The following is a 24,539-nucleotide window of genomic DNA, read 5'->3' as shown; positions in this document are numbered from 1 at the left end:
GCGATTCAAAAACATCCAGCTTCTGTATCAGTCCCAGATTGCTACTCCGGAAAGACAGACGTGTCTTTTCCCTCTGACTGAAACCAGCCCTTTGTCTTGGCACACTGGTTGGACACCCTTCACACATCATGACACATGTTCCAGCCTCAAAGGATTAAAGGTACGTCTAAGAAAGTGCAAAACCCAACCAGTTCTGTTTCTCCAAAACAACTCTTGATAATTTCCTTTTCAAATCTCCCTTTTATCACTTCTATATTGAAATCCCTTTGTCCTTATTGGGGCATGTGCTCCCCCTTGTGACCTGTTAAAGCTTAAGATTTCATTGAATATTTCATTTTAACACTAGAGTTCCTCCCCCAGTGTGAGATAAAATTGAATAACTAACTTTTTGCAAGAAGTCAATTTTATTTTGTCTAATCTGGGAACTATTCCAGATCTGTGCCGAGTCACGTGTCCATGTCTCCGCGCTCGCAATTGCTTCCTTAACGCAAGAACTATGAGTAATTTTGGAAACCAGCATTGATGTTAATCTGTTTAGGGCCAGCTTCCCCCTATTGTGAGAGATAGGATTGGTCCACATGCGGACAAGCTGCATTTACTTTTTCCCTGGCCATTCAATGGCATCTTGTAAATAAATAATGTAAATTAATTAGCCCAGTTTCCTGGCGACCTATTATAGAGTAAACATAACCAAATTAATCCTTTTAAGGTAAGTTAGAATAAAGATATTCTGCAATTTTCCCTCTAACATTTTCCTTTAGGTATTTGGGTTCTCAAGGCCACACCCATATGTAAAACTATATCTATCTATCTATATACATATATTATATATATATATATATATATATATATAGATAGATAGATAGATATATATATAGGCAGTTCCTGGTTATTGGCGAGGTCCCGTTCTAGGTGGATTGCTGAGCGAAAACTGCCATTAACCGAAACTCTGCAATTTTAGGCCATTTTAAGCATTTTTATAGGGATTCCAACGATTTGCAAGGGGGGAGGGGGGGGGTCTGGTACGCATCCCAAGCAAAAATGGGAGGACGACTGTACTGGGTTTAATCTTTTTTTCTAACTTCTAAAAAGTGAGCAGATTTATCTTCCCATGTACTCTGGTATCTATTCACCACTGAAGTATAAGTGATACCAAGGCAATCTTGTAGAATACGTAGTTATATCTGACTTGGTCAAGTTAACCTAGCTTTGGTTCACTTGTCTGAAGTCACACTAACCAAACACTGCTGAATTTATGTCATAAAACCTTTCAAACTAAAGCTTAAGGCTTTCTACGGCAATGGTTAATTTGATACTAACACGCATCTCTGAGGTGCACAAAGTAAAACAACAGAATCAATGTTAAAACAAATATAATCCATAAAACTAATAAAAATGAACATAGTGTGTAAAATAAACAAATGAAAAACTTAAAATTTATTATAAAACAAGGTTCTATTTTCTAAACTCAAAATTATCATGAATGTATTATGCTCAAAGCTCCTTGAATCAACTTATGTAAAAACCTATATTATTTCATGTGCGAACATTTCAAAATAACAGCACGTTCATTTACTTGTTAAATTGTAATAAAATCATATCGCAAATATCAGAAGTGATGAGGTACCTTACTACAGTGTTAGCTAACTCTATACCTAGAGGCAATTCAGTTCAGTCTTTTTATCTTTTTATCAATAATTGAGTACAGGGTCCTTGACTAGTAGGGATTTCACCCTAAAAATGAGAAAGGTTACAAAAGAAAACACAGACATAAACAAGAGAGAGAGAGAGAGAGAGAGAGAGAGAGAGAGAGAGAGAGAGAGAGAGAGAGAGAGAGAGAGAGAGAGAGAGAGAGAGAGAGAGAGAGTTTAATTACTGATTACTTAAAGCATCAGTTCCTTTCAAATTGATAAAGTATATTAAATATTTATTGGCTGAATCTGCCTAATGTTGCTAACCATCGCCAAGCATGATCATAATGGAATCCTTCAACAAGCAATAAAAACTAACTGAACTCAAGTGCAAACTTCATGCCAGTGCCTTTCAATGAACAGTACTCTACTTCCTCAACTGTCTTTAGAAGCGCTAACATTGTTTAACAGTGTGCCAAATCACTGACGAACTGCACAAATCTGTTAACTTGAATTAGTATTATGTGGTCAGCTGGCTGCAGAAAACCAAGATGGTTTGTGACTATCAATGAAGTAATGTCTCTCATTCTTCCAAATAGATGAAAAGAGGTAAAGAAAACAAGTGTAACTCAATAACAGATGCCAAGTGCTGATTGCTTGGGGTTCATGGGAGACATGCTAAGTAGAAAAATAATGAAATTACTCTTCCAAATGAGATTACATGCATGAAAATTATATTTTGTAAGGATAATTAGAAGCCTAATCAAGATGGTTCTAAAATTATTCATTTCTTGAATAAATGTGAAACAAAACAATGAAGTAAAAAAAATTAAACATATTCCATGGTATGTATTTGACATTTGATATGAACACTTGAGGTCCCAGATCCGAGCCGAGAAAGATATTCAGTAAAAATAAAATTGTGATCTTACAAGTTCAATAAATGGTAGAAATACAGTTCAAAGAAGAAAAACAATACTGGCAGTTCTAAATGAAACTCACTTATCAAAACACAAGAAAATACAAGGCTTTCTTTGGAGTTCATAGAGAAAAACTTCTAATTCCTTGCAGTGAAACTCTTAAATAACAACCTTACATAAAATTCTGTGGAAGGGTAAACCGAAGTTACTTTATCTATATCATCTGGCATGGCGATGCCTAGCGCTCCATTCAGAAACAACATTAATTTACAACCTGGATGAATGAAAGTATTATTATAAACAAGTGTCGGGAATAAAAAAAAATGTGCTGACATACACTCATAAATTTTCAGGCCGGGATACTTTATAAGAAAAGAGAAGTAGCTGTACAAACAGATATATTTCAATGATCAACCATGCTTCTTTCTACCTTAAGAATGGTCACATTTAATATCTTGACAAGATATAACTAGAACACACACAACACTGATATAATTTGGTGACATTTCTCCACAGCATACCAGGTATTTTTAAATTAATGACCTCATTTTGATTTGTTGTTAAAAGAAACACATCAACATTACAGTCCATTAGAACCTGTATAAGAAAGATATGTGCTGACTCAGTCTTTAAAACAGTTTTCTCTTTTTCATTATTCTCAAATGCATATACAATCTCAAAAGTTGAACGCCATCAACAGCTCACAATATTTGTACACTATAAAACATGAGTAGATGTTAATGCACATAGGCTCTCATGCATATGTATGTGTACTATGTATATGTTTGTACTTCGTGTGATGTGTGACTGCACGTGCACATAAAGTGCATGCTCATTTTGGTAGGCTACAGCCAACACTGCCATGACCTAACAAACATCAAGAGATTACCAGATAGAAAAACACAAAATCTCATAAGTACTATTCTAAGTTTGCATACTCACCACAGAGAGAGAGAGAGAGAGAGAGAGAGAGAGAGAGAGAGAGAGAGAGAGAGAGAGAGAGAGAGAGAGAGAGAGAGAGAGAGAAACTTTATCACTTTAAGATGATGTGTACCCAGATGAAAAAGATGGACTGGAAACAAATGAAACTAAAACTACCATCCCTTGAATGATCTCTTCCCACTACAACTATCTAGAGGGACTGCAAAGCATTTTCCTATGCATTATACCTGCTGTAAACTAATGTGTATATCAGATTATAATGATAAAACTAGAGAAGAGCACCAAAGCAACTGGAATGAGGTAAAGCTAAATTAGTGACTCTTCACATCCAATCTTTGTTATGGGACAAACTGGGATGTGTAGCAACGGTTTAATTTTTCTTAGTTTCATACCAGTTACACATTGGATTTTTTGCATACAGTTTGTGGTCAACATAAAAATAAGTGAATTTTATGCATCATATACTAAAGGGTGCCAACCATTAAATAACACTTTTGTTTGAGCCTCCCTAACTTTCTTACATTGACTAGAGATACTTTAGTAGCATCAAACAAAAGGATTTGACTAAATATATAAAATATGAGCTAGTGGAAAGCAATTACAGAAGAGATAAACCTACGTTATCACTCTGGATAGCAAACATGATTGTTTTCTTGGCAATTTATCATATAAATTTTAGTGCACAGAGATAAAATTAAACTGTAATAAGAAAAGATCTAAGGAAAATGTATACATTAACATTTAAAATGTCTCTTTATAACACAAGAAAAGACTAACACGCACACCTTTTACCCTTTATTTAAACCACTTCATCTTACACCTACGTATATTATACAAGTACTTAAAAAAAATATATAATTACTAGCAAGGTTACTGTAAAACATCTTTAAATGATAGTAGAGAGAGAGAGAGACGATAGAGAGGGATGAGAGAGAGGGAGCGAGAGAGAGAGAGTAGAGAGAGAGAGAGAGAGAGAGAGAGAGAGAGAGAGAGAGAGAGAGAGAGAGAGTGTTATACAATTTAATGATGTTGAAAAGAGAAGAGAAACACAAGTTCACAGCGAATAAAGACAAAACTACTGTAATATCTATACTTCCCAATGCCATGGATTGCAATGGTCATCAAAGCACAGCTAGCTGGGTCCCCAAAAAGTATTCACATGAGTATTTTAGAGGCAACTTGAAACAAAGATTCACCACCACTTCAATATATCCCAGACCTGAAAACATCTGTTGCTCGATCTCACAGATCCAAAGAAAATGAGTCAACACCAAAATACATTTATTTTAATGAATGGGAAACAAAGGTAACAATACTACAGTACCAACAGTTAAAAAATTAGAGGAACATTAAGATATCAACAAATAAAAATTGGAAAAATATAATACTTTGAAGAATATTTATATTATTCTGGCACTTTGCCATATGACAACTTGTGAGTTGTGACACAAACATCATTACAAAACTACATAATACTCTGTCATACTATTAACACAAAATAATGATTTAAAAATAAATCTACAACATAAAATAAGGGGCAACACAATAATAAAATAGATACGTAAGTCACCCAACAAAAACATAAATATTAATACATTAAAGGTTTTTTCAATGTCAAAAATTCTATTTTCCATGAAGGAACCTCAGACAAATAGATGTGTAGAAACTCAACTTTACAAAATAAAAGGCTCAGAAAAATAGAACTTGATACTTTCTTCTACACTGTACTATGAGCAAAGATTTCCAAGGATCCAAAATCATGTAATGTACTTGAAAAGGTTCAACTATTACAACCACAATTATTTGAGCTTTCCAAATTCCCTCACTAGAACTTCATGTCTCAAGAATATCTTGTCAGAGCACAATTTTATCTTACAACTATTTTAATTTTGCTCCGACAGTATAATCATTAGACGTGAACACAATACAGTACAGCATTACATATGATATTCAGAGATTACTGAAGACCTGATCGTATAAGAAATTACAGAGAACAACAAAACATGCACTTTACTATAAAGAATATAAAAACATATAGTGTGCGAGTTCATACAAACATAAAAAGAAATTTACCTCTATCATACTGATTAAATGGCTACAAAGTCTCGAGTTGGCAGTTTGGTGTGTCCTGTCATATAGTATTTATATTAATTAACACCCTCTGCGAAAGAGCCTCTCAAGAAAGGTTTCTATGGAATATGTGCACTTCAACAGTGCTGGTTTCAGTTGTATGGTCCACAAATTTCATTTCATGCAGTCACTAAAATAATAATTAAAGCATGTAAAAATGTTGACAAAAAAGCTCCTTTTAGAGTCAAATGAACATCTATTCACATCTCAAAACAAGCAATCAAAATGATCTATCAACACTGTCCATGATATCTACTTAGGAGATAGCCTACATTATATTTTGTTTTAGGAGTTCCAGATTTTCAATTGACTCTAAAAATATGTCAATTCTATTGATACTAGTACACCAAAACTATATTACCTGTACTTGTTCAAGCTACTAAAACTTGTTGATATCCAAATAGCCATCTTATTGTCTCAACTTCAAGAGTTAGCCATGACTTACTATGGGAAGATGCTGGAATTTCTCACACAATTTCCTCGTACAATACCACTAAAAAAATAATTAAAAAAGAAAAAATTTAAGAGTAGATAAACTGTTTAGTTTCATTATATATTGTTGGCTGAAATGGCAGGTTGCAGAGGTGAGGAAGGAACTAGCAGAGTAATGAAAAAAGTAATCTTAAAAGTATTTTACATCCACTTCGAATACAGTATAATAAAACCAGAGTTAAATAACAAACCATAGAGACAAAATATCTAATTACTGTGCAACATGCTCTTTTAAAGTTCACAAAATTAATATCTAATCCAAGACAATTTACTTACCAAAAAGCACAACACTATGTTATCAATTGAGGCTCTTTGATATAATAAAAAGCCAGCCATATAAAAGATTCAATTTTAAGTATTACTTAAATGCTAGAAAGAAAATGTGAGCATTAACACAGAAATTTGTTAATCTTTAATTTAACTTAAAATATCTGGATTGCCACATAACACACAGACTTCAAGAGATGCTGTCGGGTGAATTTCTAACAACAATGTGAAGTGTCTGTGCACTGTTTTCATCATCGTACATGTATTTCACCTCTAAACTGGGGACTCTCTCTCAAGTCCACAGCCTCACAATCTCAATCTAAGATGCAGTTATGCCATATCAAGGGCACACTTTTTTTTTCTAGTAGCAGTCAAAAGACTTAAGACACCTTACTTATCCTTTAAAAACTGAAATAGATAGTCAGTTCCCTGTTCACCTTAGCATAAATAAACTCTTGCAAAATCTAGATGAATTTGGCTTTTAAATGTTATCCTAGTCAATGAGAGCTGTGACACAAACTATGGGTAATGAAGTATAAACATATTCCATCATAAGTAGAACAACTTATGTTAAAGGTTGAGCTCTATACTGAGTGATGGTTTTCAAAGTTTTATACTGAAAACCACCAAATTACATTCTATACTTTTACAAACCCTGCACACCCTACAGTATGACTTGCGCAACACACTGCAAACTGACTAACTGACAATTATTTGCAATATCAACTGGCTTTAACTGCTCTGGTTTCTCCCTTGTTCTTTTCATTCTACTTCCTCTGGCCCCTTCTCACTTGACTGCCTACATTCTTCCATTTTACCTTGAGCTATTTTCAATCCTCACTTAAAAACAATCCTTCAATCAACCACTATGGAAGCCTAGCAATGTCTGGTAATCAGATTAAAAAGTTTCTTAGTAAAGACAACTTTATACAAAGAAGCAATCACAGAGACTGATTTCACAACTTTCACTACTATCATAAATGAAAATGATTAACTTGAACAAGAAAATGGATCAATTTTCAAAATGAACTCAATTTCATTTATTTTTATTTTTAAGAGAAATGAGAAATCTTGGGGACAAAGTTCTAATCTAGTATTTTGACTTTTTGTAAATTAAATTACTTTATTGAAAAGCTCTCTAATATGTCAACATTAAATAGATAAATACTTCATCAGTTACACATGATGACTGAACTTCAAAAAGAGCTCTTACTGATTAGGCATTTATGTATTACAGTGATATAGAAATCTCATTTAATCACGTTCAAGAAAATGACATTTTTATAACAAATTGGCACAATCCGCAAATTTCAGAATTTAATTGCTGGGCGTGTGAAACTCTTACCTAATATAATTACTGGGTAATTCCCATAATCAAAATTATAGTTTACACTGATCTGCTTGCAATAACGCCCTTTGTAATTATTTAAAATGCCCATATCTTGCTGCGCATACTTGGGCATGAGAACATTAAAAAAAATTAGAGACAAATTCCTAAACAGCTGGCAAACAGATTTCATACAATGCCACAAAATTCTCTTATATCTCACACTGTAAATGCACAGTACTTCCTAACATTCAATGTACTACCAGTATCATACCATATTTACAACTTTTTTTATGTAATTCTTTCTCCAGTGCACTTTTGTGATCATTTTAAATTTAGCTTTTCTGTGATGGTTAGTTTGGTGAAACTTATTTAACTGGATTTAGATAAAGAAAAAAATTGTACAGTAAATGTGCAACTGACACAGCAATCAGCATCTTGGGTCACAGAGCAGCGCACAGCGTCCTATAAAAAGTTCTACCCGACCTGCAGGGAACTTATCTTTATCTATGCCATACTAGCTCCTTAATTACCAATGTGCCCACATTCTGACAATGTGACTTGTGCAATGTTGGAAATATTTATAAGAAATGATTCACGAAGTCTACACATTACAATAATCACTAATAAGTACTAAAAGTAAAATTAACTGTATAAACAACATCCAATGAACCTTCAAGGATACAAATCTAAATGCTGATAAACTGAAACACTGAAAAGGAATTCCCATAGATATACAAAACCACTGCTAGTTTCCAGTGAGGGAGAATGTACGTATACTACATTAAAAAGAAGGAAAACTTTACGACCAAATTTAATCCAGCATCTTTCCCACTCTTGTAATCAGGCTTTAAAAACTTAGTGACAGCTATGTGGTTATCCCAAACCCAAATAGCTAAACTTGACTTACTTACTTTTGCAGTACTAGAATCTATAGGAAGGAAATAAAGTTGATCATATGTCAACTTGCACCTTGGTAAATAATATGGCAACATACAATGCCATAAAAAAAAGACAAATATAACAGGTAAATACTGACCATTAATTCCACATCATTATAAAAAAGAAAAAAAAAATATGGTGAATTACTCCCTAAACCACTTCACACCAATCTCAAACTACATTTCAGAACCATAATTACTACTACTGCAATTTTTTTTCTAAATACAAGTCAATTTAAACCAGTGGAACTACATTGGATAAAGCTACAACTGATTTATGAAGGAAACACTTATTCTAAGCTTTGGCAAATATTAGTCTGTTAGCTTCATAAATCATAGATCCTCTTGGTATATGATTTCCAACAACACAAAACTTACCTATGCATTAATATGAATTTATGATTTACTGAGTGTAACTACAGTACAATATTATGAATGAAAAAGACAACAAATAGTAACTTTTCTTGGCAAGGGACTTATACAAATGATAACTTACTACAATATCACTACCTACAGACTAGTCCCATTAGTATTCAGCCTTGAATAGTAATGTATTACAATTTCAAGTAAAATTTTCATAGCTGTTAGAATAAGGCTCTGAAAATGTAGTTTGTTTGCATTTACAATATACTTCTCTAAAACACTTGGCACAAAAAAGGACATACAAATAAAAATAGGTGATGCCCGTGCTTCCTCTTCTTCTACTGATTCCTTTTCTCATTGACTGACATATGGCTGACTTGAATGTGAGCTAATAAATGATGCTGAGCTTCACAAGATGCTCAAAAGAACACACTTGTAGAAGTTCTGATGCTTGATTTAAAACTTGAGATGTTCGACAGCGAACAGCAAAAGTGAGATGATGACTGTGCCCTGGATGAGGATGATTTTCTCACATGGTCCCACCACCACCACATTCTAGCTACCTCCGCCGCTACATTTCCAAGAGAAAAAGAGAGGAAACTAGTCACACAACAGTACTCAATTTACTTCAAACTAAAATTGAACTTAAATTCTAAAACAATTATTAAATCAGTTAACATACAGACCTGATATTTAATGCCCCTAATCATTCCACTTTATCCCAACTGCATATGCTTCCTTTGATTAATCAGAGCACTTGAGATCAAAACAAAATGACAAAGATCAAGTTGAAAGAATTAGGCTTCAGTAAAGTACTATTTGGAAATCCATCTTTAAGACATTAAAGAATGATGTTCACATTAAAAAGTTAAAGATGCTGACAAAACATTTTGATGTATTTTACAGCCAGGTGTGGTGTTTGTGATTCTTAATATTGAGTGTATATACAAAATATAGTAATGTTTATATGACAAAAGATAAAACATTTAGTAATGTAATACACAAAATATAGTCATGTTTATATGACAAAAGATAAAACATTTAAGGGCATAACATACCCTCTGAATAGCCGATATACCTTAAAAATATCAAAATTAAGATTTATGCTAATTTACATTCTATAACCATCTAACTTTAGGCTGGAAGGTATACTTGAACCATCAGCGCCCCACAGCCCGCTCATTTGGTTTAAAAGGACAACATACATAACACATTTAAAGGGACACATGCGAGTACTATATGCCTTCAACTAGTAGCAACATGTATTATTTTTGCCTTTTCTCAATGATATTTTGAGTGATTATCTAGTGTTTTCTGTCATCTCTCAACTACGACATTCACACCGAGACTTTGGCAACAACAGAAGTGCACTAGAGTTGCCACTTTGTGGGCTTTTGCCTGATTTTTGTTGGTGGTATTTGTGGGTACAAACGAAATACACTTATGTTTATCATCATCTGTCAATATGTTGTGGGAAAGCAGGGCATAACTGAGCCTGTATTCCTATTGCGATCATTATTCTGATTATATCATCTGGAGTATTTTCTTTATCTTTAATAAATTATGATTAGTTTTCAAGTGTTCTGGTTTTGATTTAATTAAGCTAGCATATTTTATATTTTGTTTTTGTGACATTAAATTTTTTCTCTAAGCCTATTCCTACTATATATGATTATGATTATAATGTCTTTTCTTAGTAATTTAAAAAAATTAATGAATAGCAATAGGCCTATATTCAATGCCTAAATAGCCTAGGCAGCAAGCAACATCTATTAGATGCATTGTTCAATATTCAAAACAGTAACCTAACAGTTTAAAAAACTTACTAACAAATAATGGCACAAAAAACTTGTATGCTCATGTTTTGAGTTAGAGTATTGGTGAGATCCTGATCCTGTGGTAGGGATGTAAGAATACTACTACCATAGCTCCTGCATGTCGTAAAAGGCGACTAAAAGGACAGCTGCTACCTTGCAGTCTTACTTTTTAGTAAAGGCTAGGCCCACTGCCAATAACTGGAAACTGTTGCCTTGCAAGTCTTACTTTCTAGTACAAGGCAAGGTCCACTGCCAATAACTGTGGAAACTGCTGCCTTGCAGTTGTACTTTTTAGTAAAAGCCTAGGCCCACTGCTAATAACAATAACTGTGGTTGATGACAGCAAGGGCATGCGGTCGTAAAATCCCCCTTTGCCAAACAATAAACCACGCCTGATGATGCCTTCGAGAGACAGCAGTGGAGAAGGCACATTAGGCAATCAACCCCTAAATATATATGGATAATGGTGGGAAAGAAGAAGAGAGGTATTGGTGAGACCCAGTATCACGAGTAATACACCTACAAACTAATATAAACACAAATAGTGATGCGCAACACCATTTTATGCACACACAAGCGCACACTAGTGTACAATAATACAAACATGAGACACACACAACCACAGTGATATACATTATATTTCTACAATTACAAACAAACAATAATGAAGACAATTTAAAAGTACAAAAAATAAATAAATAAATAAATATCAGAGAGAGAGAGAGAGGGCTGCCACTGACAGTGGATCTAAACACATTCAAGATGAGTTGGCAGCAATAATCTGTAGTATTAGAATTACTACATGAATATTTGTCATCTATAGAATCGATATACGTAAAAAAAAAAAGCTGTGTGAGGATAACTTAACTTTCTTTAAAATATACGTATTGATTCTATGGATGACAAATATTCTTGTAATTCTATGGCATGTCGTACTGAAAATTTCAAACTTTATTCCAACATGAAACTGAAAACTTTACAACGTTATAACTCTAAAATATTCCCGATAGCTTATTAGTCTAATTCATTACCAAGGTTCATAGAAACATATAAGTTGAAAGCTAAGTGTATAATTATAAGTTCCAGTTAAAAATATTTTAGTTTAGACTGTGGAACAATGATTTTATTGTGGGTCAAAAGCTGTAAACTGGCTTCTTTTGTTAGCACGTGTCAGCACTTCTTACGATTATAATCGTTAGGCTAGCTCAGAGGATGTCGTTCTCCGCTCATTGATTTCATTACCAAAGTTCATGGAAACATCTAATTTGACAGCTAAGTACATAATTTTAAGTTCCAGTTACAAATTTTTTAGTTTAAACAGTGGAACAATGATTTTATTGTGTGAGAAAAGCCATAAACTGGCTTTTTTGCCAATGCATGTCAGTACTTCTTACAATTTATGATCGTTAGCTTTTTTGTGAAAGTGCAAAATTATTTTGAAGAACTGATCATTCTATTTAGAAGTTTCATCTAAAAAAGTTGATCCACAATTATTATTATAAACATAAGTAATCCTTTCAGATAACGATGTCGGCAATAGCCTACTAGGCAGTAGCCTACAATCCACATCAATTTAGTGAGAAAAAGTTAGCTAGACTGTAGTGAATATTGTCTGTAGCCTATAACCTAGGATTATGTACCCTTAAGGCTGAACAAAAATAACCTGGATTAAGTAGTAACCTGAATTAAGGTTAGCCTACGTTTACAACAGACTTTAGGATTAGATAAAAGGTTACAGACATTTTTCCTTTTATATAGCCTGTATATGGAACAGAAACAGCAAGTATGAGGGAAACAGAGGAGAAGAAGATGGCTGTAGCAGAAATGAGAATGCTGAGATGGATGTCGGGAGTAACAAGGGAGGATAGGATTAGAAATGAGTATATAAGAGGATCGACAAAGGTAGTTGAAATATCAAAGAAAATAAAGGACGGAAGGCTTCGATGGTATAGACACCTGTTACGAAGGGAGGAACGTCATGTTGGAAGACATACGATGGAAATGAAGTGCGGGGTAGATGGAAGAAGGGAAGACCAAGAAAGAGATGGCGTGATTGTGTAGGGGAAGATATGGTACTGAAAGGTACAAATGAGAACGAGGCACAGGACAGAAATCGATGAAGAAGACTCATTCGCAATGGTGACTCCATATAAAAATGGGTTTAAGCTAGGAAGGAGAAGATAGAGCCTGTATACTTAAGCATAGTCTTAGTACTCTATACTCTAGCTATGAATGGTTGAGACACCCCTATAATTTCCTATAATGTTTCCCATTCGGCCAAAGAAGGTATTTAATCCTTATCCAAAAGGTAGTACACTTTCAGGATTAGCCTCAAGGTTGCTTACGTTAATCCTGAGAATGGGCATACTCACGGTACACACACATACAATATTATTTATTAAAATTTTGTAAGGAGTTGAGGTCTCAAGGAGAGCCTTCCACTGTGCTCACAGCAGGGTTGACAGATAATGTTGATCTTTGGGATTTGCTTTTGTATAAACGAATGAAGGGAGATGATAAACAATCCCATTTTCACTGTGGCCCATGGTCCCTTCACTTAATCATCTACACACGAGGAGACGCCAACGCTTTAAAAACATGCAAGATCTATGCGATTATCACCCTTTTCCTAGGAAAATTTTACCGAGATTAAGGAAATATGGCAGCTGTGCTAATGGCCATCGAGTCTCAACCTTTCGTAGCAAGGTTATAGGCTATCATGTGCATACCCTTAAAAGGGAATTAAATACTAAGCTAGACTGATTTGACAATAACCTAGGCTAGAAGATTGGTTAGCCTTGCTACAAAGTTTCACACTAGTAAGTTACTGTTTTAATAGTAGACCAAAAACACCAAACCAAATATGATATGAGGTAGTGGACTAATTGAAGGCTACAAATTACATTTGGTTAATCCCATACCCTTAAAAGTGAATAAATTAATCAGGAGTAGACAATATCCTGTACATACTAAGTGATAGCCTAACTATAATGTTTCACATTAGTAAATTACTGTTTTATAATACAGTAGACCAAAAATACCAAAACTTTGTAACTAATTTGTATTTTTCATAACTAACAAACCTGAGGTCTTAACATTAGGATTTACTAGCGCCAAGCTGGAAACCGGTAGAATTAAAATTACACTTGTGAGATCCAGGGACTAATGGCATCTATACCAGGTCACGGGGCATGTATACCCAGAATGCCCACGGCTACCTGTGACCCATCAGTTATATTTCTAACCCAGTTTAGACTGCTAGAGGGGTGGTTCGAGGTGGGCCTTTAACTGTTAAGACCTCAGGTTTGTTAGTTATAAAAAGAAAAATACAAATTAGTTACAAATTTGGTATTTGTTCATACACGAAACAAACCTTCGGTCTTAAACATTAGGATAGACTTACTATTGGAGGGAGGTAAGTCTCTACAACTGACTGGAAGTTTGCCACCTATCCATTTCCGAATATATAGGGAAATTCTAGAGAATGGACAATGAACCTAGGACCAAAGATATAAGCGGATCTATTGGTTTCCTCCCACTGGGTGTAGCTACCATTCTACTGTTTACTCTTGTCCCTTGCGACTGGATCCACCTTCACCCCTCTTTCCTTATTATCCAGAGGGGTGTGTTGCTACTGAAAAGTATATCATCAGCTAAGATAGCTTCACAGTATGGCTGACCATCTCACCTGCATCTAGTCCGTTCCAGCACATGACGGTAACTCTCCTTCATTTGCCCGTAGTTAAAGGAGTAGGGAAGAAGTAGTAAAGAAAAAAGACCAGTCATCCCATTCATTCTACTTTCATACCTTCATCTTAGACTAGACGCAAACTGACCCGCCAGGGGCACTGGATGAACTATATCACTTGTTGGGCCGCCACCACTGGACCCAAGGAAAAGGTGTCCAAGGATCTATGGGCAACATCTTTCAAATAAAAATGAGGTGAAAAGGTTGTTTGGCGCTTCCACACGCCAGCTTTCAGAATTTTATCCACAGACATGTTCTTCTTAAAATGCTAGGAAGCACTCACACCCCTGATGTCATGAGCTCTAGCTCCCACCTGGCTATCTGACCCTCTGTCTTCTGCAGTATAAGCATTTCTGATTGTCTCCCTTAGCCAAAATGATATTGATTCTTGGACACTTCCTTCTTGTTCCGTCCTGTACTTACGAACAACTCTGGCACCCGGCCTGAGGTGCCTTGTTCTCTTTAAGTACTCCCTTAGTGCCCTGACGGGGCACAGGAGCATTTCAGCTTTGTCGTTGTCTACAAAGTCTGCCAAGGAAGGTATGGTAAAGGAGTCGAATCTGCCGTCTACTATTGTTGGATTTGGTCTTTGCCACGAATTCTGGACAAACTCACACATTGATCTCCAACCTCTCGAGTGCTTTATAAGATATGAGAGGCCATGTAGCTCCCCCACCCTTTGGTTGAAGCCAGGGCCAATTTAAGAAGACTGTCTTCAGGGTCAGGCTCCTATCCGTTGGACTGCCTTAGTGGTTCGTAAGGGGGTTTTGTCAGACTACTCAGTACCTTGGGTCAGATCCCAATCTGGGGTTTTTAGCTCCTTTGGTGGGCATGACTGTTCAAAGCTCCTCATCAAGCATGGCCAACTCCCATGAAGACGATATGTCCACTCCTTTCATTCGTAAGACTGAGGCTAGAGCAGCCCTGCTACCTCTTCACTGCAGATACAGACATATTGGTTTTTTTTCTGTTCTGAGATATATCAGAAAGTCTGCTAACTGCTGAATAGTGGTACCGAGTGGAGACACGTTCCCCCTACGACACCAATCACAGTATGCTGACCACTTCCCTTGGTATACTGTCGCAGATGATTTTCTGATATTACCTGCCTCTGAGTTGCTGCTTTCTGCGAAAACCCTCGCTCTCGGAGGAGATACTTGACAGTCTCCACCCGTGAAGCGATAGGGACTTCACCGACTGGTGGTACCTCTCCACGTGAGGCTGACACAGAAGGTTGCTCCATGGAGGTAACTCTCTTGGCACATCTACTAGGAGTTCCCGTAGGTCTGGAAACCACTCTGCTTTCGGCCATAACGGGGCTACCAGGGTCATCTTGAGGTTCTGAGACCGCATTACCCTGTTCAGAACCTGACGGATTAGACAAAATGGAGGAAATGCGTACACGTCCAGATTGTCCAGGGGTGTGTAGCGCATCTTCTGCTGCTGCCTCTGCGTCCGGATACTGAACAATACACTTCCAACTTTTTGTTGTACTGGTTGCGAATAGGTCTATGATCGGTCCTTCCCACAACATGAGCATCCTGTCCCACTACCTGTTGGTGTAGGGACCCACTCCGTTCCCAGAATCTGATCCCTGCGGCTCAACTTGTCGGCCACTAGTTTCTTTTTCCCGGAATATACCTGGCCTTGATGTCTACCAGGTTCTCTAATAGCCCCACTGGTGAAGTTGAACTGTCATCACATGTAACTGCCGAGAAACTAGGCCTCCTGCTTGTTTATATAAGCTACTACTGTGGTGTTGTCTGACATCAATACCACCGAGTGTCCCTTTACTCTCTCCCTGAATTCTTGTAGAGGCCAGAAAGCTGCTTTCAACTCCAGCACGTTTATATGGAGTTCTCTGTCCTTGCAACTCCATTTGCTGACAGCCATCAACTCCTCCATATGGGCTCCCCAGCCTTCTAGTGAGTCATCCGAGAACCGCAAGAGTCTGGGGAGGATTGTTGAAGGGGGACACCCACTGTCAGATTGTCGTCGTCCACACACAGCAAGTCTTTCTCACTTCTGCCGACAAGGGAATTTGCTCGTACGGGTGATCTACTGTTGGTGACCAAAACTCCTTCATCCTCCATTGTAGGGACCGCAGGTGTAGCCTTCCTTGTGGTACTAGCTTCTCCAGGGAGGTTAGGATTCCCAGCACCACCTGCCACTGTCTTGCTGGCTGTGTCTGCTTTCCCAGAAAGGCATTCGACCACTTGTTTGCATTTCTGTACTCTTTTGGTCTGTCGGGAATACTTTGGCTTGTGTTGTGTCTATCACCATTCCCAGATATTCCAAACATTGACTTGGATCCAGCTGCGACTTCTGCTGATTCACCACAATACCTAGGCTGTGACAAAGCTGCAGGAGGGCCGCCCTGTCCCTGCGAGTAATTTCTCCCTGGACTTTGCTATCACCAGCCAATCGTCCAGATATCTTATCAGCCTGATCCCTGAGCGTGCGCCCATACCGACACGAGGGTGAACACTCTTGTAAAAACTTGAGGAAGACGTTGTCAATCCGAAGCACAGGACCTTGAACTCGAAAGCTTTCCCTGCAAGACTGAAGCGGAGAAACTTTCCTAGAAGGACTGATGGACTGGTATCTGAAAGTATGCGTCCTTAGATCGACTGTCAGCATAAAGTCTCCGATTCTGACTGCTTGTATAACCGTTTTCGGAGTTTCCATCTTGAAACTGGTTTTCCTTATAAACAGATTCAGCGTTGACAGGTCTATTACTGTCCTCCACTCCCCGTTGGCTTTGGGTACCAGGAAAATCCTGCTGTAGAAGCCTTTTGTCGGACTGCATACTTGTTGCACAGCTCCTTTTTCCATCATCTTCTTCACTTCGTCCTGCAGAATAGTGGCCTTCTGAGATTTGTGGGCATAAGTGACGTGGGGTAATGGTTGATCTGTCAGGGCGGGGTTACCTCGAACGAATCAAATACCCGATCCTGAGAACATCCACCACCCACTGCTCTGCCCCTAGTTCCTGCCACACCTTCCAGTGATTTGCCAGGCAACCCCACCCCCACTGGTGTGGCCGAGTGATGGGAGGCGCCCATCTATCTTCTTGAGCCTCTCCCCCTTCCCCTATTGCCCCTTCCTCTGTTGTTTCTATTGTGAAAGGGCCGATGAGTTATCCTCTTTGGGGAAGAGGGTCTTGTGACTCTATTAGGGATGCTATGTCTCACTGGTTTCTTTCGAGACATCTGCTGTTGTCTTCCCTCCAAAGGAATAGTTTGACTGTTAGAGGTTTTCTAACTGCCTGTTGCACCAACCTATCGTTAGTGTCCATCCTTCTTCTATCTATCGCTTCTTCAGTATGACCTCTGGCAACAGTAGTTGCGATTCCAAGATATCCCATTCCTCATTGCTAACAGGGAATCCAAATCCACATTGCGGCTTAGTCTAGCCAATGCTGCATCTCTCCTCATTAGCAGGATATTTGCCCAAACATTGGCACTTACGTTTGTCAGGTACGCAATCGCCTTGGACCCTGACTGTAGTAATCTAATGAACAATGGTTCATCTACTACTTTCCTTGTTTGCTTCCGAGGATGCAATTTTCGCCACTGCTGTTGACAAAGGTCTAACCAGGACGCAGCCTGAAAGACAGAAGAAGCTGTTGCTTCTAACGTGGCAGCCTCTTGTACGTCATCGAAGGGCACTCCATTTTAACCTGATCAAGGTTAATCCAGGCCTTAACCTTACAACATTAGGGTTCATTTGTCTAGACAGCAAAGGGACCTTCGGTGTCGTATAATATTTCCTTTGCTTTATCATTGGAGGTTGGAATAAAGTTTAAATGATCTATTAGATCTTAAGGATTATCCCTCCTGCAATCTTTGCGTTTACGTGTTGCAAGACCGATTCCGCATGACTCGAACAAGGCAATTCATACGACACCTTGGTATCCCTCTTTAGTCCAAACGCCATGTCAATTCCAGGAGGAAGCATACTGGCCGGTGTTTCTGTCTTCTCCGAAAGGCTATTGAATTGACGAATCAAATCAATAACCTCTGCATTACGAGGCCAGAAACTCTTGGTTTTCTCCTTCCTCCGGCTCTAGTGTACCACTCTCCGTCACGAGAGATGTTGTCTCGCCCCTATCTTCTGACAGACGGCCCGGAATTCCACGGCCGCCTGCCCCTACGGCCGCGGCCTCTTTATGATCTTTGCTGGCCGCTGTTGGCTCGATCCCAGATAGTCAGCAGGGAACGAGAACGTCTCACTCTTTCTCTGCTCACGGATCTAGAGCGAGAAATCTCGTCTAGATCTCCAAGATGAAGGCTCCCTTCAAGACAGAGGTGGAAGTTCGTCTTTATTAGCATTGGCATCGTTTTCGAGCGTCGGCGAGCCCGGCCTCGGCCTTCTATCCAGACGGACACTGCCTTCCACGAACGTATCCGCCGAGGTTGCCAACTCTCTATTTTTTTGTACTTTTAATAGGAGTCTTATCGTCCTTCGTACGTATTTTGAACGGCCTTACGGGCGAAACTGGGATCTGCATTCCATCCTCTGCTGCACCTTTCGCCGCGCCAACGTCGATTTTACCAGAGGTATCGCAGTTTTTGTTTTCGATCCGAACTGGCAACTCCGCCTCGGTGCCGCTAGCTCGCCGGCCGTCACCTCTCTCGCTTGTTCGGACTCTTGCGAACGGCTTCGTCTGGCAACCTTGTGCTTAATAGCCACTGATTTTCCGACCTTCTTGCTGACTTGGAAATGACAGTCTTCGTCCGAAGGAGAGGGAAGAATTGATTCTTCTCCTCTTGGCCCGAGATCCGCTAGGAACTCCGAATCCTCCTCCACGCTTGACTGGCGCTCGCCGTGACGTTATCGGACTTAGCGATGACGCCGAAACTAGAGGAAGAAGACGAAGAAGGCGAATCACACTTTTTCTTTTTGTCTCTCTTATTCATTCTCCTCCTATATCTGTAACTCTGCATTACAGTTGCATTGACGGATCAGAAGGCGTATTAGCGTCTGGGTGCAGCGAAAAGGCCGAGAATCGGTCTGTGACGTCATCACGCCTGCCATCTCAGAGTGTGACGTATGTTGTGACTCATCGCTCGTAGGGAGAGGACTGAGAGGTTTCTGCTGGTAACGCACGTTTGCTGCCAAATTACCTCCCCACGTTCTGCATCGCTGTAAATAACTGAGTGGGATGGAGAAGCAGCGGCATTAATTCCCATAAATTGCAAGCCCGGGGGATGAGGAACATTCAGCGCTGCCGGACCCTGCTGGAACCGTGACGTCATATAATGCGCAAGCAGACCATCCAAGGTTGGTACGCCTGGTAGGCCTAGCGCTGACCACGTACCATCTAACCTATGCGCTTGCGTAGCAGGAGCCTGGAACAAAGATGGCGGATCTCCCCCTCTACTTGCTGGAACAAAGGAGAGTGCAAATTATTCATAAAATTACCCAAGGCCCTCCTGACGTTCCGATACAGAACCGCTAGGAGAAACCGAAGGGGTATGAGACAATTCAAAAAGCAGGTGGAGAAACATATGGAGCAGCCTGGTTTATTACGATACAAAAGAAGCCGGTAAGGTTTGGTCATCCAAAGATGGCGTCACCCCCTTCTTTGTATTGGCTTTTCCCATAGAACTTCTTCCACTGTTCCACCGACCAACCGCGACAAACAGAACACGGATTAGTAACCGTACATACGTTTTTTCGTTTTCCCTGCACCTACTACACGTTGGATGAGGATCAGTCGACACCGAGGTTAGGAACCTAGAACAAGGGAAGCCACTGACTCCTGGGCAGTTTCCGTTGTCTCCTCTTCGAAGCGGTAGACGATCCCGATGTTGAGGCAAAATTCTCCATCATACCACGTATACACTCTTACCACACACTGATCACACTTGGAGAAAGAAAAGGAATGAAAAATAAAAAATGAAATGGATAAAGAACGGGCAAACTGAAAAAACGGCTTTAAATGAGATAGACAGTAACACGTCTTATCTTAAAGGCGGTAGGAAAATAACTGATGGGTCACAGGTAGCCGTGGGCATTCTGGGTATACATGCCCCGTGACCTGGTATAGATGCCATTAGTCCCTGGATCTCACAAGTGTAATTTTAATTCTACCGGTTTCCAGCTTGGCGCTAGTAATCCTAATGTTAAGACCGAAGGTTTGTTTCGTGATGAACAAACAGTACATACTGTAAACCAAATGGGATGTGAGGTAGTAGCATATCTTTAAGGCTAAACATTACACCTGATTAATGCCATACCTTTAATGGTAAATTAATTACTCAGAATTAAGACAATAATCTATACTAGGCAATAGCCTACCTATAAAGCTTCACATCAGTAAGTTTCACACTAGAAAGTTACTGTTTTATATGGTAGAACAAATAGCCTAGCACTAGATATAAACAAACTGGGTTAGACAAAAAGGTTAGCCTAACTATGCGTTTACATATGAATAAGTTTCTTTTTTTATATAGTCTTTACATTAAGAATGATCTAGAATAATCTGGATTGGGGAATACCCTATACTAGGCTAAGAAAGAACAATTTAAGAAACATCCTATAGCTGGTTAACTTAGTGGTAGTTTAGCCCAAAATAGCCTAAGATTGGCTATAAAAAGTATCCTAGGCTTAATTAAATGACGCACACATAATAAGAAAACCCATGGACTCCTAAGGAGGCAGGATGCAACCTGGAGCACCCCACTATAAAAACCACCCAGTCGAATAGGATGACTGTGATAAAAGAAAAAAAAATTACTGTAATTAAAATGTTTATGCATATCTATAGTTAACAATGTGAAATTGTAAAGAAACAAATTTCATCCCCAGTCTTCTCCGAAACCTTCAAAGCGAGGAGGGAGGGCAAACTTGTCAAATACGTCAAATACCTTATGGTCAGATATTTGATATACTATTTGACAGGTTCACCCTACACCGTAATTCACAGCTTCAAGAGAAGGCTGTGGGGAATGATTTTTGTTTCTTTAAGATTTCACACTGTTTACTACAGAAAGGTATAAATGTTATAACTATATTATATTATCATTATTATTATTATTTAACCTATTGATATTTGAAAATTAGTACTTATTCTTAGGGAAAGCATTTATTTATCATACAAACGTTGTTAGTCTTCACTGTTTCCCAAATACTTAGGTGTAAAAAAAATTCTTATGCTGCCACTCTCTCTCCTCTCTCTCTCAGAATACATCTACTACAGGCAGCCCCCCTTGTTCAATATACAGGTAGACCACGGCTTATGACGTTCCGAGTTTGCAATGCTTTTCAATTATATTCATCAGAAATTATTTCCAGGCTTACAACACATGCTCTAGGGTTAAGACACCGATCCGACAGAAGAAATATGACTCAAAAAAAGGCAAAATACTGTATATACTTGAGTAATATTCAACTGCATGTAATGTTCAACCCCATTTTTACTGCATATATTAAGATTTTAGCATATGTCCCTTATAATGTTGCGTTTCGATTCTGGCAATAAGCCTAGCCTATGTTAGTAGCTGCTACTGTAGCCTAGTCTATGATTCTGACATCTAAACCTATAACGTGCTGTAAGCCTGGAAATAATTTCTGATGAATATAACTGAAAAGCTTCGCAAACTTAGAACGTCGTAAACCATGGACTGGCTGTACTATATTTCCTTGCCGATATTTTCTCCATACCAAAGAGGTATAATGCAAAAATATTCAAGTTCTGTTCCACTTGGTGTCATTTGTAACAACTACGGTAATTTTTTACTCTCATACTGGCTGAAATGCAAGCATAACATTGTTATTATCAGATTCAGTTCGATTGTTGTAGCAAAACAATTGTTATCGTTCAGTTGTTTATGGCTGCAGTGTTTAAGCAACAATTATAACAGTACTAATGATACTTTTATCATTCTCATTTGCTTTTTACGCTGATTTAAGGGCAAAAAATGCAGTCATGATAAAATTCATGGAGCTTCGTATGGCAATGGAGAATGAGTATACGTAATATTTCGTCAAAATTCCTCTTACTTTCATAGTTACAGGGTACTTAGTAAAAGTAACTCTATAAGCCAAAAACATTAATCTGCACAAGAAAATGCAGTATTTCTTCAGTTATTGTAAATTTGATAATTATTATCAAGCAAATTGTGAGCGATGGTATCTGTAATGATTCCATGAGTCACAAGACGGGAAGGTATTCTTATACGGCCTTCAGTGCAAGGAGAAACATGAGAGAGAGTACACGTTCCAGTTTCACCTCTGACATTAGCTTGCTTTTACGCCTGTTTTTCTTTGTTTCGGCAAGAATTTCGTCATGCCAAAGAGGAAAAGACAAGAAAAATATCTTGCTAACATACAGAAGAACAAAATTTGCTCTAATAAGAGTTCAGAAGTCATAATATCAGGGATATTAGTGGAGTTAGTGAAGGAGAGAGAGAGAGAGAGTGCTGTGCAGGAAGGAGTGCCCCATCTCACCTAACGCAGTACCCCGGGCTACGATCTTTGAGCAAAGGGATCTTCATTTATGATTAAATTGTGATAAATAATACAGTTTTGTTTTATTAATGCCCAAAAAGGAATATAAAATTCATAGTAATCATGATTTATTAACATTGTCTTTCTAAAGAGTACACGTTCGAGTTTTCACCTCTGATATTCGGTTGCTTTTACGTCTGTTTTTCTTTGTTTTGGCAAGAATTTCATCGGGCCAAAGAGGAAAAGACAAGCAAAACATCTCGCTACCATACAGAAGAAAAAAATTTGCTCTAATAAGAGTTCAGCAATATTAGCGGAGTTTGTGAAGGAGAGATGAAATGTTTTCCCATTTAATTACCCTTCCTCAGTCTTTCCTTAAAAAATAAAAATCTTGATGTAATGATAATTTCATGAGAGTGAATTAGATGAAGCTTACTTAAATCATACATTCCTCATCCTCTCACAAACCAGTTTTCATGCTGAGTTCTTCCTAAAATATTTTGCAATTAATTGTCTCCTGGTACTAACAGTTTCAACTAAATAACCTTCAGTTTAAACACTTTTGTGCTCATTCACACGCCACCCACCAGACACAATTACCAGAGTTCTTTCAAGTCCTCTTGTAATGATTTGTGTCTCCTGCGTGGTTTTTATAGCTTCTCTAAATCCCAAAATAGCAAGCTCTCTCTCTCTATAGGCAGATTTCCATTTTATTATAAAATAAATTTTCTTTAAATTACACGAACATACATGCAAAACTACCCAAGGCCAATGTTATTTTTCCTCCTTACTTTTGTTAAAACACAAAATGGTGACAAAAAATCCCTTTCCTCAGGCTACTGCACAACATAAGATATCAGAAGGGATAATATTTCTCTAATGCTATGGAACAATCAATCAAATGAATAATATCCACCCATTTTCTGGTACTTAAAATGCAATATTGCTTAACAATAATATATTTCATGCTTTTCTTTGAAAAGATAAATCACTAATACATATTTCTAACTGTTGGCTCACTAATACATATTTCTAACTGTTGGCAACATATAACTAATATAGTACGGAGCATTAAAATGAGGTCTAAATTTCTGTATTTGGACTGCTTCAAGGAAAAAGTGATAAGCAACAATGTAACTTTCATGGTTAATTAGATTTCACTAAAATAATGCATTCTATATAATATAGAAATAAAAAGCAGTTCTAGCATATTTTCACACTATAATTTTTTATAACAGGAAAACTAATTTTGTAGGTTCACCAAGTTCAACATCTCTCATTTTTGTAATCATAACTCATTTCATAATGAAAAAGATCAGTAGGAACCTCATACAATGAGAGCAAACTTGTTCTATAAATCAATCAGTATGCCACTGGTCAAGGAAAAATATCAATGACCCCTCGGCACCCTCTTTGAATGTAAAGGGTGAAAATTATTTAATTTCTTGCAACAGAAATTAAGCGCAGCATCTCTAAAACTACAAGCAGTCACAGTAAGCATATG

At 37.9% G+C, this 24,539-nt stretch overlaps 1 protein-coding gene across 3 annotated transcripts in view; it reads right to left on the bottom strand.

The window, feature by feature from the left end:
- Nucleotides 1-4,447: 4,447 nt before the first annotated feature.
- The window catches only part of LOC135200237 (G protein-coupled receptor kinase 2-like), a 425,751-nt gene continuing 405,659 nt past the window's right edge, over nt 4,448-24,539 (bottom strand). For all 3 annotated transcript variants that reach the window (XM_064228686.1, XM_064228685.1, XM_064228687.1), the window contains exon 14: nt 4,448-9,584. In XM_064228686.1, coding sequence (XP_064084756.1) covers nt 9,569-9,584 — 16 coding nt within the window. In that variant the 3' untranslated portion in view covers nt 4,448-9,568. The remainder of the gene's footprint in view (nt 9,585-24,539) is intronic.

This window comes from Macrobrachium nipponense, chromosome 26, assembly GCF_015104395.2.
Source record: "Macrobrachium nipponense isolate FS-2020 chromosome 26, ASM1510439v2, whole genome shotgun sequence".
Taxonomy (NCBI): Eukaryota; Metazoa; Arthropoda; class Malacostraca; order Decapoda; family Palaemonidae; genus Macrobrachium; species Macrobrachium nipponense.
Note: the sequence above shows the minus strand (reverse complement) of the source record. Positions and strands in the feature narration are given on the sequence as shown.